A 21,773-nucleotide genomic window follows, 5' to 3' on the forward strand; every position below is an offset into this window, starting at 1 on the left:
CTAAAATTTTTGACCTCAGGTCAATTTTCAAGGTCAGATGTCAAGGTCAAAGGCAAAAACCGGCACATGTGTAGTGATCTCAAAGTAAGCCTTCTAGAGGATGGCAGGATGCATCAAACCGGCAAAATTGGGTATCAAACGAACGAAGAGAATCTGAGGATTCCAAAAATGTGCTCAAAATCAAAGGTCAAGGTCAAGGTCATGCTCAAAATTGACCTCAAACTTTGCACTTTTTCGTACATCTTGCGTGCTAACTTCCAAGACGTTTTGAAATGTTTTGAGGCTTATCAGTTCCCTATTTGTGGTTCATCTTACGATACAAGGCTGCTCAAAGGTCAAGGTCACAGAAAAGTATCCTTGCTAGAGGCTATTTCACTAATTCAAGTTAGTAATAATAAATAAGACAATTTTGCCATCCGGAAGCTCTAAATGAAGGCTTAGAGGAAAATAGATGCCAGATTCGTGATCAGCGGGTACAAATCCATCATAAACGACCTTTCATAAGTCAAGGTCAACCAAAGGTCATTCGAGGTCACATGAGGTCAACATAAAATTTGACCTTTTCCAAACAAAATATATATCATTCGACGCGGCTTGACACGGCGAATGCGATGGTACCACTGCCGTAGCTCTAGGACCATTTTTGTCGAAGTTATTTGCGAAAAACTAAAACCACATTTCGGGGTCCTTGACCTGACCTCTGACCTCAGGTCAACAAAACTATTTTTCTATTTTTCTCTAGGTCAAACGCTACACAACCGTGCTCGTAATTTGTCTTTATCTCTAAAACTCTATTTTTAGCAGCTATTTGAAGTTCGCGTCTGTGACGCCGAAGTTTGCCTTGCAGGGGTCTAGAAAAATCGACCTTGTGACGTCATCAAGGGGGCTAGGTCAAACATTTTTACTTCAGAAGATGTCAAATTGATGGGAGAAAAGGTACTGAAAGTTTCGCTTTCCTATCTCTAAGCGTTCGGGAGTTATCGCAAATATTCGCCAGGGGGGCGAAAAACGCCCCCCCCGGGCCCGCGAGGGTTTATAGATAGGAAACCTCCAAATGAATCTCCAAATTTCAAAATCCCCCAAATAATGTTTTTTAAATATTATGTTTTGATAGTTTAAAACGTTTTTTAGAATCAATTTTGCTCTCAATATCATCGCTGACTTCACACTGCTCTTGAACACAGACATCTTCATGATTTAACAAATTCAGTGGGGGCAAACACATGGCCTTGCGCCCACTGCCTTGGGCCAATTGGGGCAGCGTACGTCTGACGTGCCCTCCACTGCACCACGGTGGTGCCGTCCATGAATCAAAATATAGCGTAGCATTAGCGTAGCGCGCGTAACTTAAATGTAAAACATCTAAATGTTCAGAAATCTACATAAAATAATAGCAAATATGCATATTATGTAGCCTGTAGGCTGCTGTTTTGTTTGAAAACACGACAACCCTCACGTTTTTGCAGTGTTGTTGTTTCCGGCAAACGTGTTCTGCGCGTGGGATGGAAGAACTGGTTAGCGTCCATTCGTGTGGTTTTCAGAGTCGCATACTTGTTTCTTTGTTGCCCTTCACAAAACACCTTTGCTAGCTATGCTTTGCAGTCGATTTTATCACCCACAAAAATAATGCGGGACGCGAGCATGCACACAGTTCCACATATTGGACACAAACGAGTCCCAAGAAAACTGGTTTATTCTTATCTACAGGGAGTTGGAGACGCCCTTAAATGGTTGCTTCTGATTGGTTGGAAGTTTGGGCGTGTCGTTTAGAACTGCAAGTATATAAGCAGATTTCATTTTCAGAAGGTATCATACTCGTCAAATCATAACTCATCTCAGCTCACGATGAAGTGCATTGTAAGTTGACACTGGGACGTGGTCACCTCAATAGCTAGACTTTTGTCTTAAACCCTCGCCTCATCTGACACGTGTGAGCAACGCAGGCTTATCGTGAACTATGACTTCTCATTTTCCCTATATTTCCTCACTATTTTCCCGTTTTGATGTAACTAATCTATAAATTTCTCGTTTCTATTTCTCACTTTCTTATACCGACAACGTTTGTTCCGATTTTTCAGGTGCTGTTGTTTGCTGTGGTCTCGTGCGCCTCGGCGTACTACTTCGTCACACCAAGTGCTTACTACGGCGGCGTTAGCCCTTACATCTGGGTAAGTACTCTATACCTTTTTAGCAAGTATAGGCAAGTACAGTGTATAAGTTACCAGACAATACGTCTAGAGCACAGCATTGCCCACTGTAATGTAACGGTATTTTGATTTTAAAGGGCTTCGTGAACAACTTCGATAATTATGCTATCGCCTTTGTTTAGGCGTTTCTTGAAATTTGGACGTATTCTTTTTTAATATGAACGCAGGTAAGCGATAAACTTAGTAAAAATGTGTCAAGGTAGGAGTGGCAAGTCGTGTGCCGTCCCGGTTGACCTAAGACCCGAAAGAACGCCCTCCAGGCTCCACAGTCCACACTGTAAACATATGGCTGACGGATCTCGTCCTAACCTGATCTTACTTTTTGATCCGCAGAGAAAGAAGCGGTCTGCCCCTGATGCCCCGGCTGAAGACCAGCAAGCAGACCCTGCCCTGCTCTACAACAGCTACCTTGGCTACCCCTACTCTTCGTACATCCACTATCTGAAGAAGCGCGAGGCTCCGGCTGAAGACCAGCAGGCTGACCCTGCCCTGTACTTGAACAGCTACTATGGCTACCCCTACTCTTCGTACATCCACTACCTGAAGAAGCGTGAGGCCCCCGCTGATGATCAGCAGGCTGACCCTGCCCTGTACTTGAACAGTTACTACGGTTACCCTTACTCTTCTTGGGCCCACTACCTGAAAAAGCGCGAGGCCCCGGCCGATGACCAGCAGGCTGACCCTGCCATGTTCTACAAGAGCTACTATGGCTACCCCTACTCTTCGTACATCCACTACCTGAAGAAGCGCGAGGCCCCTGCCGAGGACCAGCAGGCTGATTCGGCCATGTTTTACAGAAGCTACTATGGCTATCCATACTCTTCTTGGGCCCGCTATTTCAAGTAGATTGACGCCTAACTCGTGTTGACACCGACCCATTGAATATGATCCCGATCGATGCTGGACACAATGCTGGAGATTGAGGCTCACGCGCGTCGCCACTGTGTTTGTCAAGTGTGTCTAATGACATTCACGTTGTTCATAATAAAACATTGCAGCTCAATATGGTATTTGGTTGGCCACTTATCGTTGGATTTTCCTTTATCTATGATGTAACGATAAACATCATTTACGCCGCTTTAAAATGGGCCTTACCATAAGTTCAAGCATTAATTTCGGCTAGTCTAAAGTCGTAACATTTTCTACTACCCTGCCATGTCCTGTGAACCAGCAGCCAGGTAACAGCGAAATTTCGAAGAACTAGGGAATGGGTGCTATTTAAAAGAGGAGCACGGTGATGGTTCTTTATTTGGGAAAAATTCTTGGCTGTATCCTAGTCAAACCAATCATAGTATTTGATTATATTAAGTCGCCAAAAATGCATTCTTGAATCATTGCTGTCCGCCTACGATTCCCTCATCGCCGACGGCATTCGCCGATCCAATCGATCCACAATTAGAGCTTGCGATCGATTCCCGGTCTGTGACCACTGCCGGCATTGCCACTGACCGTTCAACGAGCCTGTGACGGTCGCGGGCCCTATAGCAGAGCTTCAACACCGGCCATCGACGGTCCCGCGCCGCTATTACCTCTGCTCCGTTATATAACAATGCCCAACAAGACTCCCCTTCGGTCCCCACCACCATTCTCGCAGCTGTTGCCGTAACAGGTCATGAGTCCACGGCAGCAGTGATCGATATTCAATCGGTAGAACGTCCGGCGTCATCGGAATCCGACCGATGACGGCCTGGCGCCGGTGCGTCATCGCTCAATTGCACGGTGGGCCGGTCAAACGCTCTGCACTCGGCACAGGTCGTGAGTCAGCGGGGCGTGTGGTGCAGGCGCACGACAGAGGCATTGGTGAATGGATGGGCGCAGCCGCTACTGACAGCTCCTGAGGCCGTTACTGGCAGTTGCTACTGCTAGAGCTTCTGGGAGCTGCTGTAAGCTGTTAGAGCTAGTCAGAGCTATCCAGAGCCGCTGGAACCGCTGGAGCTATAGGTACTGAGCCACTATATGGTGCTGCTACTGAAAGCTGAAGAAGCTCTGAGAGCTGTTGGCACCGGTAGCTCCTGATAGCTGCTTCCAGGTCTGCTTCTGAGACTTATAGGGACCAATACTGATCATTGCGGAGGTCAATATTGACAGCCGCTACCGCTCCGCGGTGTATTTTATCTCGGGGTAACTGGGCAGAGGGCGTAAAGCGCTCTGTCACTATATGCTGGCCTCCGATTTAACGTATCACCACTGAATGAACTGCTGCTAATGCCTTTCCGTGCCCACAGGGAAGTTCTGCATGGGTTTTCAATTGTCAGTGACGAAAAGAAATCTCTCAAGGTCGTCATGTGATGCATGGTCACTCCCAGCCATCCAGTGATGGCTGCAACTCACTTTAAACCATCTAAGCGGTAGTTCATGGCCAAATCTACCAAGTCCCAAGTTCTATGTCCTCTCCGACACGACATGCCTTTCCGTTCTGCATCATGTCAGGGCTCAGGCTCGTTGCTGTTCAACTGACAGCCCATTTAGCAAGGCAATATCCCTTTCGTGCCCTCCTCTCCCCCGTCCTAACAGAACCTTCCGCCTCTCCTTACCGGTCAAATTAACATCTCCCTTATAGCGACCTTCGTGACCCCGAACCCTTGTGTGGTCCCACCACACCCCAAACACCAACAACATAACTCTGCTGACCTGGCGGCATGTGATTCGTCCCAGCAAAAGTGCGCAGAGGCCTTACAGAACCTACCCTGTCCTCAGTGACCATCGGCCCCACGGTATCCGAGGGGCCGGCAGAGGGGCCAATGGAGCCACCTCGGAATGCCAGTGAGAGGGGCGCGGCTGGTCAAAGATCGCCCGGTGCGGCTCCCGTGTGGCGCGCGCTGCCCGTTTTGGACCGGTCCGCTCGGCCACTGACCAGTGCGTCATGCCGTCGATGCTAAACGAAATAGGTGGAATGCCACTGGTGAATATGCGATGGGATTGACGTTGAATGCTGATGTGAACCGGTGAGGTGGTGCCGGCGAGGATGACGGTATTTTCAAGGAGTGGTCGCCGATTGAGATGGAACTGGGGGCTCGTCGGGGTGGCCACGGGTGCTCGCTGGGTTGTATTTGCATTTGCGAGCCATTCATTTGAGCTGGGTGCATGCGATTCACTCGAGCGTGACTCAAGACGAAGTCACGTGGATCGGCGAGTTGTCTCGAGGTAGGAGTAGAGATCACCGTCAACAGTCACACTCTGTCCTAACACGAGAGTGAGACTGAAGCATTATGATCATGTATGCAGGGTTACTTTTAAAGGGGGGGAAAGGGGGAATTTCCCCCCTTCGAAAATTCCGCTCCCCCTTTCAAATTCTGCGTGAACGGCTAGGGAGGGAAGGGGGAATTTCCCCCTTTCAAATTTATTTTTGAGCCCATTTTCAATCAATTCGCTACTCAGATTGTATAATCATCGTTAATCAGACTCTAGTCATCAATCAACGTTGCTGGCGCTTAGATAATTTTCAATTTGAGGTTCCATCCAACCATTTTACGTTCAGTGCAGCGGGAACTCCAGATTTGACCCGATACCGATCGGATGGTCGGTGGGACCGTCTCTTGTCTTGTCTCTTCCGTCTCTTCGCAATCACTGACATATCTCTACAGGCGTTGTTGTTGTTGTTGTTTCTCCCTCTGCTCCTCATGGGAGCATAGCCAGGCGGCTCTGGAAGCGTCTGGCGGCGGCCGCCAGGGCCGCCACCACTGAGGTCTCCCGGACCTCCTCCAGCCTGGGATGGATGTGACCCAGGGTTGCATGTCTCAGTCGCATCAGTGCCGGACATCTCAGCAGCACGTGTGTCGGCGTGTCAGGCTCCTTATTATTATTATAATAACAGGGGGCAGCGGGCCGCCACACAGCCCTCGTCTCGGCAGCCCTCACATCCCACAGAGTGAACGGCACCGATCCTGTGTAGACCAGTGCCCGGCTCGCAGCTGGTGGACGTCCACCGCTCTCTCCCGGTCCAGCCCCGCCACCGGTGGGGGGAATCGGCCCCCCACCAGCGACCGGAACCAGCCGGGGGGCCAGGCCCGGACCGTGTCGTCGCGGGCGGCCCTAGCCACCGCTCGGGTGATTGTCCTGATGTCTGCAGGCACGCTGTCTTGTGGTAGATCCGCGGCCTCTCGGGCCACCCTGTCGGCTCGCTCATTACCCTCCACACCACAGTGCGAGGGGACCCACTGGACGTGGATCGTCCGGCCATCATCCGAGAGGGCGGACATGGCTCTCCAAGCCGCTACTTCCAGCGGGGAGGTCTGGGCGGCCGGGCCGTTGCGCAGGGTCGCCACCGCTGAGAGGCTATCCGTGCAGACCACGATGGGCAGGTCCTGGTCTCTGTCTTTTTGGGTTAGGGTCTCCAGGCCGGTCACCAGCGCTACCATCTCTGCGCGGTAACTGGAGCATAGCTGTCCGGCCGGGGCCCGCAGCTCCTCGGCCTCTTCATCCGGCCAGACCAGCACGGCCCCAGCTCCGCCCCCTCGAGACTCCGCCCACCGCTACAGGCGTCGGCGTAGAAACCGGCAGGGGACGGGGGTCATGAATGACCTCTCCGAACCAAGGGGTTTCCTTCGAACCAGGGTCCTTCAATTCAATCGGTGTTGGCCTAGCAAAAATAGTCACGTGTTAACCTCCCTCTATTTAGAAAGGCGCTACTTGATGTTTGGCCAGGGTAATAGGTTGATACTACTGATTGACATTTGCAAGGGCGCAGTCAAGTTGGGACCTCCCCCGCCCCTTACCGCCAAGGTAGGTACCTACGTATATTTTTTAGCTATTTTTTGCAACCTAACAATATAAAGTGGCCAGAATCCGGGGAGAGAGTAGGATTTGGGGGTAGGTAAGGTTCTGCAGGCGCCATCCTAACAAAAACCTAATGGCATTGGGCCCCCCCTTTCAGATGCCCCTGGATCCGCCCTTGCCCCGAACTTTATTCCCCCTCTCGACTTTTCCTGTAAAAGTAACCCTGCATGTATGTGATGACTGTGGTATAGCTAACATGTGATAATAATAATTGTATCGTGGTGGTAAGTAATAGGTAGGTATCTGTACGGAATTAAGCATACTTAACATCGACTCAGGTCGTTTCAGGAAAAAATATTGATACCGGAAAGCCGGAGAGTAAAACCGACGGTAACGAATATTGACCCAGTGACATGCCCAGATCTGACGACTGACCAATTGCTTGAAGCACACACACTGGGCGTTAGAGCTTCAACTCATGCTGCCCCCCCCCCCCCCCCGTCACCTCACCCCAGCTCCGTGCCGGTGACCAGTGTCCCACTCTGCAAGTGCTCGTACCGGAATGATGTCGACTCAGCCCCGACTCACCGATCGCTTCGTCAGCCCGAGTCACCGATCTGACTCACTGCTCAGCCGACTCACGGGAGACGGTGTTATGAGTGACGCTGTGCTGACGCAGCGCGATGCAATACTCTCGGCCGACCATGTTGGGTTGGTAAGGGGCACCCACGGGGTCGCGGAGACGTAGTCACTGCGGTTACGGAAAGTCCCGGATACCACACAGAGTGGTGAGTGGTGACAACGGCAATCTGACCGGCAGTTGTTATAAGACGTGGAGCTCGGTCAAAGGAGGTCGTGGAGGGGAGGGGTGGGTGACCACTGACCAGAGATCTTGGGTCTCATTAGTCAATAGTCAGACCCTACTGAGCAGTGAGCACCCTATTACAAACTGCTTCAGCTCCTGAATTATTATATTTTGATTGATGTGAGGAGCAAGCAGCAACGCTTCAGCCGTGCCCCTCTGCCTTATAATTACGGTTCATCACGTTAGGTTCTTGTCGTTCGTGTCTGGAAGAAGGCGGCTAGAAATTAAAATATTGCTGTAGGATGCGCTCAATATAGACCCCTGAACATCTTCTGATAAAATCACAATTCAGTGTGCCCTAATGATACGATGAGGAAGGCTAATGTTTACCCCATCGTCACCATCGGGCTACTGGTTGCGTAAATCCCTAAAATCGGCTACTCTAATGGTCCGCAGATAGTAGTTCAGCGTTTTCCCCTGAGATGGCGCTGCCTGTACCTCTCTGGGACTGAGGCGAGCGGGCGACCGCGGAGGCCTGCCGAGAGAGGGGCAGTTCGTCAGCTCGCTGGGGTGGGCCAGCGCACTCGCAAATCGTTAGGCGCATAACTTGGGCGTCCAAGGTTGGCCACGTCCAAACGGAACCATTGCTTTGCTTTCAGCAGAAAATTTGCAATTTCTTATAATGGTGAGAACCTAAAGGTGCTTATACAACAGTCGACATTGGCTGATCAGGAAACATGATAATAGGTAAAAGCGGCAAAGGGCATAATATTCCACAAAATAATCGTCAACTTACAAAAATAAACATTCGAGTTTCAACAACCACATGTTTATACTTAATGAAATTCAGAGTAAATGTTTGCTAATAAAAAAAAACTTTTAACCGTGTAGGTACATACCTAAATAGGTATATTTTTATTCATGAAAAACGGCAAGTTTTAATGAGTTTAGAAGTTTCTGGATGGATATTAACCTGAAATATTTCCCTTTGGATCTGCCAAGGAATGTTTCCGTGGTTGTGCCTTTTATGCGTCTGTGTTTCGTCTGTGCCTTGATGCACTATTGGTATCTTCGCGGTTCCCGAAAAGTATTATTGAGTGGTAGGAATTGAAAGAGAATTGAACCAAACCTTTATTTATTTTTATTTGTTAAATATTGATAATCATAGACCTTTGTACATACACTGCTTGTCATAGACACTGAGGTGTACAGAGGTTTATGTAACAGCTTATCCAATTGCAGCACAGGAAATATTTTTAAATGTCGTGTTTTCAAGCACTACCTTTCCTTGGCATATTGATTATTTTAATTACCGAAGAAAGGTGCGAAAAAACATCAAGTAAACATAAAAACGATAAAATTCAGGACATGTCTTCCAGAGCCTTATCATGGGGGAATGCATGCATTTGCAAAATCTCCGGACTTCTTCGCCCAATCAGCCATCGAAGTTATGCGCCGTGCTGCATGGTGCACTTGCATGGTGCAGTGTTCGATGCTGCTGCGTGGCTTTGCGCAGTGCGTGAGGGCACGCAGGATCGCGCACGTGCACATTTGTCACTGCGCCGCTCGGACATTGCTCCGGACGCGTGACGACCCCGGCCGATAGGGGCCATTGTTCTCTGGTGGTGTCCTTCGCAGGTCAGAGCAGCGTGCTTGAGAGAGTGCGGGTGCAGCAGAGGTCTGGCTGCTCGAGAGCGCTGTCCACTGTCCAGTCCGCATAATGGCGCTGGCTGGGCTGATAGCAGAGCAGATCAGTGGGCGCACGAGGAGATTTGTTTAGTCACCGTTTGGGGCGCTGCACAGTGCTCAAGGAGGGTGTGATTGTGTTAGCCTCCCGGGAGAAAGGATGCACGATCAAAACAAACGCTCCCGACACATCTGATGGCGTGGCTGAAATACAGAGGGGAAAAAAGGATCAGGCGTTGAGGTAGCGACGAGCTTAGACTGCTGAGTGAGCACTACGCAGTGATGCTCGTTGTTCGTCAAGCAGAGAGGAACTTCCAAAAACATCGATCGCTTTGCAGTTGCGAACTACGAGACACATCCAATACAAACAAGGAACCAGCGCCTGAGAGCGAAATCTGGATTCGTCCGATGGAAAGCGCGTACAAAATCCATGTGATTTTAGAAAACTGATGCATTTAAGCTTAGTCAGCGGTTGAAGATGTGGAGCCTCGAATGGAAGCTAGTTCTGATGCCGAATTTTGATCCATTTATCATCCATTCTCCCTCATATGTATTTCTTTAAAACAAAACAATTAGTTTCATTCGCTTAAAAATGATTTGGCTTGCGGCGATTGTAAATTGCGATTTCATGGCTGGATTGTTTTCGCCTATGCTCGGCTCCATGCAGGAGTGACATGGTTGGATGAATTCCTCCCGAAACATGGAGACAGGGACTGACGGAAGATGGCCGACAAACGTCGACAGTCATTCAGAATACGAGCTCGATTTCACTTTAGATAAGATATGTCCGTGTTGTTTCTTGACCACTGTCAGTTCATTTTTCAAACCAAAGGATTAAATGCACCCACTTCCTGATCGTTCGTACAAGATCCAACAGATGATATGTCTCTATGTGCCATTAACACCAATGTTCCGCTTTTTCACCATTGGGTAATCCCGGCGTTTTTCCCAATAATGTCACCCTGATCTGGCGGAATTTTCTCACGGGGTCATTACCATTAGTTGTGGCGTGCAGCTTGCCGACCGCAGGCAGAGCTCTCTGAATGGAGCCTCTGTCCGCAATGTCCAGGGAAACCGTCGGATCGGCTCAGAAACCACATTCCTGGCGACACAAGTCATCTGAGCCGCATGCCGTGACCGTGACCGTCTCTCCGTGCCGTGCAGAGAGATGAGGGGGCCGAGGGGAGAGATATTTGGCGTAATGGCTCGGACGTAGCGCCAGCCATCAGTCCGACACGAACTGGCAGCTGCCGAAGGACAGGTCAACAGGTCACTGACTGGTTCTGGGATGATGCATATAATCGTACATCATTGTTATCGTCGTAAAACTTATAGTGGAACACATAAAACACTTTCGGAAATTTCGGACACACTTTTCGAATTCGAATGCTCCTGGATTTGAATCTACTACACCGTATACCAAGACGTGCTGTGCCAGCTGTATTTTTTTCTCCTCAGGTCACCGGCAAAGAAAATCCAGTTCCACAAGGCTGGCACCCGAGCTGAGGATTCTGATTGGATCCACGATCAAGCATCCCACTTTGAACCCTACGCCTTTCTTCCAGTTCTACCGAAGTGCGGCGACAAGAGGTTTGTTTGTTTGTTGAGACTTTGGAACGCGCTGACAGCGAGGTCATTGAACGCCAAGAGTGTGTGTTTTCCCACACTTCACAGCACTATTAAAATCGCGCGGCGCGAGGAGACGTCTTATTGCATGTTTTATGCAATACATATAGGTACTCTTGCAATGAAACCATTTGCACAGTTGGGAGAAACACTGGGGGATCCAACGGGGAGCATGTGGGCCAAATGCACCAACCCCTCGCAGCGCCCGAAATCGATAAATATTTGTTGTTTTTCCATGATTAGATGAAGCTAAGCAACTTTTCTGAGGAAAAGTTTGCTTTAACTACACAGCAGTGCAAGAGAAATCGAAATCCGAGGAGTTCTTGGAATTCGGAGAAACTTATCCGGGGGTATGCCCCTGCAGCGTCAGGTAAATACAAATACAAATTATAAATACACCTTTCCACCTTTCTGGATCCGCCCATGGTGAGAAATGCAGAGCGTATCCGCTCGGTGTCAGGTAAGAACGTGATGAAGACAATTGTGCTTTTCAACTGTCCAGTGAAATGTTACACAGGGACTATGAGTCGGAACGAGAATATGAGTCGGACCGAACCTTTGCCGGTACTTGTTGAGGTCCGTGAACTATCATGAAAACATGAGAGCAAGCGTGGGTAACACACTACAAAACTCGCGTATTCCAGCGGACGAAGCCAAGTTTTCAACTTGTGGAATGCATGAGCCAAATTAGATGAAGATATTGTTTTAGATGAAGTGAAAGGATATTTGAATAGGTTTTAAATCACGCAAATGTCTTCTTTAGGTGAGTTTAATATCAATATTCAATATCTTAAAAAAGGAAATTTACGAAAGTAAAAAAATGTCACTCCTACCGCAGGCCGTTAGAAAAAAATAATAGACGAAAGCGCATTTCCATAATGAAACGATCATCTAATGAAGTAACTACAAAGACAAGGGCTGGACATGGGGTAGAACTGGCGCTGTTTTAAAATTAAATTTTGAACTTACGGCGGTATTTCCTTTGTAACAGAAACTATTGAAAATGAATTACTGGAAAATATATCTTGGCAGACCGTTGACACAATTGAGATTCGACGCTCATTGAACACTTGCTTATGAAAAGATGATTTTACACTAACCCATTCATAAGCTACTACGACTTATGTGTTAATGCAGAAAAAAACTGGCTGACCTGATGAAAACAGCGCTTACACAGAAAACTGAGAACTGCACCTGTTCAAATATATGGAAAATGAATACAGGATCAAATGAACAACCAGCTCTCATGTTTGTTGAGAGGTAACACCTGCGTTGATAAAGGATTGATTCTAATAACAAGCCATAGCCTGCCGAATATACAAGAATTGACAAGAAAATGTTTCTAGTCGCAAATTAGTCAGTCATTGTATAATCAGAAATGATATGGTAAATTTTGCGATCGTTATGACACGAATTTGAATTCATACATATTTTGTTTAGATGTATTGCCATGACAGAAGTCTAATGTGCAAGTTTTAAGGCGTTGACAATGCATTTTCCACTCCTGTCCACACTATCTCCACGAAGTGCAAATAAGAAATTATGCATGGCATAATTCCCACTACATGGCGACCTCAACAACGGTTAGCTACCTGGTTGACATAGGCGATTCGATGGAAACAGATGAAGTCAAGGTTAACGAATAAGAACTCAAACAATGCTTGTGAGAGGAAAGGGTGCATTAAAAGACACCTCACATGGGCAAAGCAAATAACGTTTTACTAAAACTGCCAAATGACAATGCCAATTTGTAAACACATTGTCAGCGGCACGGGTTTTGGGGAGAAAGGAGTTCTGGACCCAGCGCCCCGATCTCCGCGACCGGAGCCCCAACAGTGCTGGCCAATGACCCATGGTGGAAAGGTCATTGAACCGCGCGGCGGCCGGCGCGGGTCCGCCACTTCTGAACGCACACGAGGGTCTGCCTACCGTATTTCGTTGAGTAATACGGACTGTGGGCGGATAAGGAAGATGAGATGAGGATTGAGACGCGCACAGGAGAGAACAACTGGGAGGAGACTGGTATGGAGGCCTAACTGACAAAGTGAATTGACAAGTGAGGTATCTGTTGATGGTTTCTTGAGAAGACAACGAATTGGGAGTTATAGTAAAAGAAAAATACCGAGGTAGTGAATACACATATCTATTAAAGGCATGCTGATGCACGTAGATATATGCTTGAAAGTGCACGCTTCTCTGAAATAAGCGAGCCCAGCTGTTTTGTATCTGTTTTCATCATCTTCAGCTTCATCAAATGTTTTAGATCAAATGATGAATCGCCTCGTGGAACGCCGCGTCTCATGTATGAAAGATCAAAATGTGCACAAAACCCAAGCCTATTTTAAATCTCGTTTGCCTTGAAGGGATCACAAGTCACAACAGAACATAATATAGAAGAAGATCTATTTCCAATTATATGCTTGCAACTACAGCAAGGAAGAATGAATGAATGAATGAATGAGATGGTGCCCTAGTGAATGAGGTTCCACCAGCACTGCGACTCATTGAATGAACCTTTCCATGTTCTGCACTCATTATGCATCTCATTAGCGCGCTGAGTGCGCGGCTCACGCCAAATTCGGCTGGACATCCCGGCTCCAACCAGTACAATATCCGTACTAGTGATGTCAGTTACGGAAAATCGGAATACCGATACCAAACCAAATACCAACCAAAACCGTGGGGAAATACCGAAACCAAACCAATTTGGGATAATGCTGAAAATACCAACTTTTTACCAATTTTTTAGCCTCTTATACATTAGTGAGAGCTCGTGATACCAACAAAATACCGATTACACTAGGATTGAAATATCACCAAATACCAAGTTGGTATCGGTTTGGTATCGGTATACCAAAAAGTTGGTATCCGATTGACATCTTGTTTGATGGTGCCTCACTCTATTTGTATTTTATGTAATTGACGGAACGCATAGTAACTTTATCTCGCGCAAAACACGCGGATGGAAAATTTGATGTGCAGATTCGAGGAAAAAAGAAATACAGTCGGTTTTTGGAGGAAGTTGACCGTCTTTTATATTCTATTTATATTTTATATAACAAGCTATTTCGGCCTTTTTCGTTGTATATACGGGTGGTAAAATGGCTCCAAAGAAACGTAAAGCTAACGATGACGAGTATATCGATGCGATCGATGATTATTCCGGCAAGGAAGACGTCGTACGGTGGCTGAACCGAACTGAAATACTGTGCGAGCTGCAGGGCAGTGATATCATGAGGATCCTGCCTCTGAAGCTGAAAGGTGATGCATTCACTGTTTATGCACAGTTGCCAGCGAGAGATCGAACGTCGTACGAGTCGGTGAAGGACGCACTGCAGTCTGCGTTTGCGCCAGATCCCCTTGGGGCGTATGAAGAGTTTGTGGCTCGGAAGCTCAGACCAGGTGAAGCAGTGGACGTTTTCCTGGCAGACCTCCGGCGACTGTCCACACTTTTTGGAGGGGTTTCAGATCGAACCCTTCTGTGCTCTTTTATCTCTGGTCTTCCACTATACGTGCGTGAGGCAATCGGTGCCAGCTATCGAGTGCAGGACCTGAGCATCGAGAGCGCCTTGAGCAGTGCCCGACGGGCCGTGAAGAATGAACCGGCGATGGCAGCCGCGGCGGCAGGAGAGCGCCTCACGCGGGCACAGAGAAACAATCACGAAACGGCGGCCGAGACATCTAGAGCTGCGAGACGTGTGACAAGACGGTGCTGGGTGTGCGGCGAACCCAGCCATTTGGCGTCTCGGTGCCCCGTCCGTTCGGGAAACGGCGTGGGAGATGGTGTGTCAGCGCCGGCGTCATCTCCCGCGCAGTGACGGGTGGCGCTCTGCCGGTCGTAGACCTGACTGTTGACGGGCACAGGTGCCGAGCTCTGGTGGATTCTGGCTGCACAGAGAACCTGGTTTACAAGTCTGTGTGTGAGGCGTGGCGGCCTCAGAGAACAGCGGTAACATCGATGAGTGGAGACCCGTTTTTCTCCAGTGGGGTTGGAACTGTGCAGCTGAGAACATGTTCCGGGCAGTCGGCGAATGTTTCTGTGCTGGTTCTTGATGACAAACCGATGGGTGTTGAGATGGTACTCGGAGTGCCGGCCATCTCGGCTCTGGGCGGCGTGATGATTGCATCCCCCTCTGATGTCAAGTTCTGTGGGAAGCCGACTACGCCGCCCACTCCACCAGGCCTTGAAGATGATTTGGTGGTGGACACGCCCGATTTCTCAGTACGGTTTGATGCCGACCAACGAGCGTGGACGATGTCGTGGAAGTGGGAAGATGGAGCAGAGCCAGCCAGTCTATCCAGCAGTGTGCCTGAGTATGCCATGTCAGCAGAAGCCAGGCAGGAATTTGAAGCCGAACTTCAGACTTGGATAGACAATGGATGGCTAATTCCATACGACCAGTCCGTCTATGGCCCTCCCCGTGGACTGTTGCCGCTGATGGCTGTGGAGCAGGGCAGTAAGTGCAAGGTGCGACCCTGTCTGGACTACCGTCAGTTGAACAGCCACGTGCCTGCGCACACAGCAGAGGCCGACGTCTGCACAGACACGCTGCGGAGGTGGCGCCGCCACGGTAAAAATCTCGCTGTGGTGGATTTGAAGCGAGCTTACCTGCAGATTCGCACAGACCAGCGCCTCTGGCCATTTCAGACCGTGATTGTCGGCGGACGGCGTTATGCTTTGACGAGAGTCGGGTTCGGATTGAACGTGGCCCCGCTGATGATGAAAAAGGTAGTGCAAGCGGTCCTCAGCCAAGACGCCGATGTGGAGCGCGCCACAATTCCTTATGTGGACGACCTGTGTGTCGATGAGGACATTGTTACGGCCGATCGTGTAGTGGAGCACTTCTCTAAATACGGCCTGGAGTGCAAGGCTCCAGAGAGAGTCCTGGACGGAGCACGGCTGCTGGGCCTGCGGGTTGGAGTCGCAGGAGACGGTAATCTCCACTGGACTCGGGATAACGCAGTCGGTGCCCCTCCTGACGTCATGACACGCCGCACCGTGTTCTCCTGGTGCGGACGTCTGGTGGCGCACATGCCAGTGTGCGGCTGGCTGAGGCCGGCGGCAGCCTGGCTGAAACGTCGAGTCAATGCTGTGACTCACCACTGGGACGACGTTACCGACGATCCAGAGCTGCGCGAGCAGATGATGTACGTGGCTGAGCGGATGTTGAAGAATGATCCAGCGCGAGGTCACTGGCACGTCAGTGGAGACAGTGCTGTCGTGTGGACGGACGCCTCTTCTGTGGCGGCGGGAATCGCTCTGGAGACGCTGGAGGGAAACATCATCGAAGACGGATGCTGGCTTCGAAAGGATGAGACGACTCACATAAATATGGCAGAGCTCGATGCCGCCCTGCGAGGCCTCAATCTAGCTATCGCCTGGGGCATGCGAGTCATCGAGCTGAAAACGGACTCGGCCACTGTCCATCGCTGGGTCGATGATGCCTTAAGTAGCCGAGCACGTCTCCGCACTAAGGCCCACGGGGAAATGCTGATACGGCGCCGAGTCGACATAGTGAAGCAATTGGTGGCCGAATTCAACCTGCATCTGACAGTGACTCTGGTGAAGTCGGCGGAAAACAAAGCGGACTGCCTCAGCCGGGTTCCCGCTGAGTGGCTGCGCGGTCCACTGAACGGAGAGTCCGCTGGGACGTGTGGTGCTGCGGTGAATGCTGAGTGCACCAGCGGTGATGAAGATAGCTCCAGCACGAGCGGTGATGGCGGCGATGGCGTCGGGGCAGATGGGACCGAGGACGAAGAAAGAGGACGGCGAGCAGCGGTTCGCGAGGTGCACACCCGCGCAGGCCATCCTGGAGTACGGAGAACGCTGTTCTTCGCTCGGCGCGAGATTTCTCCGAACATTACGAGGAGAGAGGCGCGTGCCGTCGTGTCCCACTGTGACGCATGCAGGTCTATCGACCCAGCACCAGTTAAGTGGAAGCCTGGGAAGCTGGAGGTGAACGAGTCCTGGACTAGGCTGGCGATCGACGTCACACACCACCAGCGCAGTCTGTACCTGTCGGTGGTCGACTGCGGTCCTTCGAGGTTCAGTTTGTGGAGATTGCTTCGAAGGGCAGATTCAGCGCACGTCATTGAAGAGCTGCATCGAATTTTCAATGAACGTGGAGCTCCAGAAGAGATCCTGGCGGATAACGATACCGCCTTTCGCAGTCGGGCGTTTGCAGTGTTCGCGGCAAAGTGGAAAATTCGGCTGAGGTTCCGCGCCGTCTACCGCCCAAGTGGAAATGGTGTGGTAGAGAGGAATCATCGGACCGTGAAGGTCATAGCCGCAAGAACAGGGTGCACCATCGGCGATGCCGTGCATCTCTACAATGTAACACCTCAGGACGGACAGAGCTCGACTACGACACCAGCCGGACAGATCTACCGGTACCCGGTCAGGGACAGCGTGAGGACAGACACTGGTACTGGTGGTGATCCGGCGGGCGGCAGCGGTCCGGAGGACAGGGACAGCACCTACACTGTCGGGGACACCGTGTGGGTCCGACAGCCTGGATCACGCTGTGGTGATAGGTCGCAGCCGGGTGTTGTTACCAGGGTGCCGTCACTTCATATTGTGGAAGTGGACGGGGCCCCATGGCACGTTGGTGATGTTCGGCACCGCAGTGAGAGTGACCCTTGAAGGTCAGGGGGTGGTGTTTGATGGTGCCTCACTCTATTTGTATTTTATGTAATTGACGGAACGCATAGTAACTTTATCTCGCGCAAAACACGCGGATGGAAAATTTGATGTGCAGATTCGAGGAAAAAAGAAATACAGTCGGTTTTTGGAGGAAGTTGACCGTCTTTTATATTCTATTTATATTTTATATAACACATCTCTAATCCGTACTATATCGTACCACGCCGTACCGCATTACCGCAGTACCACAGTACCGTCCTGCACTGGCGGAAAGCTTCATCCGTACCTACAACCAGCTGTATCGATAGACAACTTAAAACCCGTGCCGTATTGCACAGGTCATGAGAACGTCATTCGTATGTACAGCAGAGTACCAGCGGGCAACACTGTCTGTGCTGTACCTCTCCCGTACCGTACTGTCCAGTACCACATCGTAACAGCGCAGCGGACAGCACTCCGCCATGTCTAATGGAACATCGTGATAGCCTCATGACTCCACCAAAATAGTGCCTTCGTGCTCACTGGTGCACTGAGGGTGCACTGCTGGGGAAGGGTGTCCCAGCTTCCCCGGCGATCCGGAGAAGCTGGGACACCGAAAGCTGCACTACTGCACCACTGATGGCGCAGGATGCACGTTGCCGGAAGCTGCACTGGTCAGGCGTTGCCTCCCCACACGCCGACGGCGTGGCTTCGACAAATGTTCTGCCGAGAGGTGGGCGTGGTGTCGCGACAGTGGGCGTGGCCGATGGAAAGGAGGGTGTCACCACCCCTCCCCCTGCGGTACCCCCCCCCCCTCCCAGATGTCGCCTGATATCAGGGTTATAGAGTTCTGCACGGCTGCAATTTTCCACAGCCTAGCCGCCCCGCAGCCGTGGCTCCACAGCCACAACCGCCCACAGCCGTGGCAAACTGTGGGCAGCCAGCCGTCAGCCGGCCGTGGATACTTTCAATGAAATGCAACCAAATAGTATATAATAAGTTGTTTTTAGTTGAAACATATAGCCAAAAGCACATTGCAATGGGCTATAGATTCTCAAGCTCATGAAGCATCATAGGTTAAGTGGTTGTGTATCTGGCTTTAGGCCGAAGGCCTGAAGCCTGATGCGCAACGCATGCCTACACAAGCCCTTGCAAGGGGTTAAGAAAGATGGGTAGGTAGGTACCTACATCAACAGAAAACATAAACAACGAACCAGAATAGAAGCACTAGCAGTGTAGACATCTAATGCCAAATCCTGAAGCATGGTTGTGGGACAGAACAACAGACCCTGATGCTTTTCATTATCAATGTTAGGTATGGAAAATGAAACTCAAGTTGATGGACTGTCAAACAGTGATTGTCTAGTCAAAACTCTTGCTTCTTTCTTACCTTGCATATTTTCTGGGGTGTGATATGCCAGACTTGAAGCAGCCTTCTGGGCAAGTCTCAAACTAATTTGATATGCAAGGCATCAAAACACTAGTGAGCATCCAAGAAAGAAAAACATTCTTCTATTTTGATTTTTCCAAATAATGATCTTCGCTCAAATCCCCAAGGACGTGTGAGCCACAATTACCTCTTTTAATAAAAAAATTTACTTGAGTTTTTAATGACGTCAATAGCAAAGAAGTGGCAATAAATTGTTATGTGTCACTAGAAACAGCCATAAAAATTATAATTAATAAATAATAATGCTATACAGTCAAAAACTTGCTCTCAAATAAAGAGTAAGTATCAAATTTTTACATTTGCAGAAGAAGACGTCATTTTATTAGTAAAGTCAACAGCTCGCGTAAGAAATATTGTGTTCAGGGTTTTCACCGTCATGTGAATTACGTGTTCAGGGTTTTCACCATCATGTGAATTAACCGTAAGTAAGGTTCATGTTCACTTATAATCTAATTCCATTGGCTTCGTTGATCAGCATTTTCTGTTAGCGGTCACTCACACACCAGTTAGAACATAAAGCGCCAGTTTTATATTATGTAATTGGACTTGCCGAAAATTCAGAAATACATCTAAGAGTTATTTTAGATAATATTTTATGAAGCCTTTACCTGCCTTTACCTAGGCGTGATTTCTTTTTCCATTACCTGAAAGAATTATTGAACGCTCGTCTTCAATAGCTGTAAGGTGCTCTCCTAATGACCAGGTGAGATTGATTTGAGAGGGATGTGACAATGCAACATGCTGCATTTTCTGAAACTGTCAAGCTCTTGATGATGAAGGAACAATTGGTACCTATAATTAGTATCCTGTACCAGAGTGCAAACTCCCCTACAACAAATGGTAAAACCATTACAGGTTTTCAAAGGCTTCACCACTTTCAATGTTGCTGGGCATCCTTTGCATGATTTTTACAGGCTAGACTGCTTATCAGAATGTGAGATTAAGGATTAAAATTTTATATTGGAGTACTTAAGATTGAGCTTGAAATCTCACAGCCGTGGCCACAGCCGTAGCCGTGTTCTTGGAGATATTTGCAGCCGCCCCGGCCCACAGCCGTGGGGCTGCAGCCAGCCGCGGCTGCAGCCGGCCGGTGCAGACCTCTACAGGGTTACCTCTGGCAGAGCGCCGTTCACTTACAGCGGTACAGAAATAGCCACCACCAAAATAGACGGCGACGCGACGGGCGACACTGGACCTGTCTTAATGGGGTGACCAGTGGCGCTTCTGGAGGGCAGAGTGACCGCCGAGCTGACCGGGAGGATTAGAGAGAGGGTGGGAGGTGGTGGGAAGGCGGCAGGCTAAGAATGGATGCACTAAACATAGATGGACATTGGACGAGAACAGACTTATCGGAGTCAGCGGCGCAAATAGCTCGGATAAGAATGACAGGGAGAGAGAGAGAGAGAGAGAGAGAGAGAGAGAGAGAGAGAGAGGGAGAGAGAGAGGGGGGAGAGAGACGGAGGAAGAGAGAGAGAGAGAGAGAGAGAGAGAGGGAGAGAGAGAGACTTAGAGAGTTAGAGAGAGAGAGAGGGGAGAGAGACGGAGGAAGAGAGAGAGGGAGAGAGAGAGGGGGAGAGAGGGAGAGAGAGAGGGAGAGGGAGGAAGAGAGAGAGAGGGGAGAGAGAGAGACAGAGAGAGAAAGAGAGAGAGAGAGAGAGAGAGAGAGAGAGAGAGAGAGAGAGAGAGAGAGAGAGAGAGAGAGAGAGAGAGAGAGAGAGATAGGACACGCTGTGACGTTTCGGGAAGGGTAATGCATAAATGATACTGATGGCTTCACTAAAATGTCATAATCCATCAGCAGCTTCCAAAGTTACTGCATCTTGCAAATCCCAAGTGAGTCAGTCATGCACCTGAGCCAAATAATAGAGCCAGTGAGTCAGCCAGCTCCAGAGGGAATTTCAACTTTGATAATCGCCCTGGGGCGTCGGTGTATTCAAAGATCATTTAATGGAGTGCGTCTCTAGGCGCGCAAGACCGTATATTGTAAAAATAACGCCGCTCGAAACCCAACTTTTCTTGGAGCTTTATGGGTTTGATAAGAGAGCAAATTGTTCAAAAATACATCAAAATACGCCCTGTACCATCAAAGTGGTTGTCTGTGAAATTTCGTTTCAGGTATGCAGGACGCGTGCCTTCTGGCGGGCTGTTCGTACTCCTATGCGGCTATAAAAGTAGCCACTAATAACAGCGATGCAGTTGGTGGTATGCGTCAGACGCATTATATCGACCTTGCACTTTTCTCCTTGATGCGTTTACTGTCCATAAAACTGGCATTTTGATCGAAGATATCTGAGATAATGATAGCATCACCCCGTCCGTTCCAAACGTAGCGGTTACAACTTTTGAAACAAAACAGGAGAAAGTTGTAATCATCGTCACCCACCAATTGATCAATACACTTCAACTTACGCCGAGCATCCACAGGGGGATTTTATGTCATGATTTGACCTGTATTTCCGTCATGTATTTCATGACCATGCTGGGTGCTAATGTCCATTTCTTGTCTATTGTCACCGCGGTTCTTGTATGGCTAATGGCGATAATGGCTAATGGAGTAATGGCTGGTTTTTTCTGGTCAACGTCGTCTTTCCGGTAACCCACCAGGTCCTTATGACGTCCGTCCCCCCAGATGACCTTCAGACATCACCAGGTCACCAGCGT

At 49.3% G+C, this 21,773-nt stretch overlaps 2 protein-coding genes across 2 annotated transcripts; both read left to right on the forward strand.

The window, feature by feature from the left end:
* The first annotated feature begins 1,716 nt into the window (after positions 1-1,716).
* On the forward strand, positions 1,717-3,205 carry LOC122375452. The gene is made up of 3 exons (XM_043354852.1): positions 1,717-1,857; positions 2,079-2,168; positions 2,541-3,205. Exons 1-3 carry the CDS (start codon positions 1,846-1,848, stop codon positions 3,051-3,053), a joined length of 615 nt encoding a protein of 204 aa, XP_043210787.1. The 5' UTR covers positions 1,717-1,845; the 3' UTR covers positions 3,054-3,205.
* Positions 3,206-15,115: 11,910 nt separating this feature from the next.
* LOC122375457 lies at positions 15,116-17,538 on the forward strand (the record flags this gene model as incomplete). Its single annotated transcript, XM_043354860.1, has 1 exon — positions 15,116-17,538. A coding segment is annotated over exon 1 (2,423 nt), but the record flags the coding sequence as incomplete, so codon positions are not given.
* Positions 17,539-21,773: the final 4,235 nt, after the last annotated feature.

The sequence above is a fragment of the Amphibalanus amphitrite genome, unplaced genomic scaffold, assembly GCF_019059575.1.
Source record: "Amphibalanus amphitrite isolate SeventyFive unplaced genomic scaffold, NRLGWU_Aamphi_draft 001844F_arrow, whole genome shotgun sequence".
Classification (NCBI taxonomy): Eukaryota; Metazoa; Arthropoda; class Thecostraca; order Balanomorpha; family Balanidae; genus Amphibalanus; species Amphibalanus amphitrite.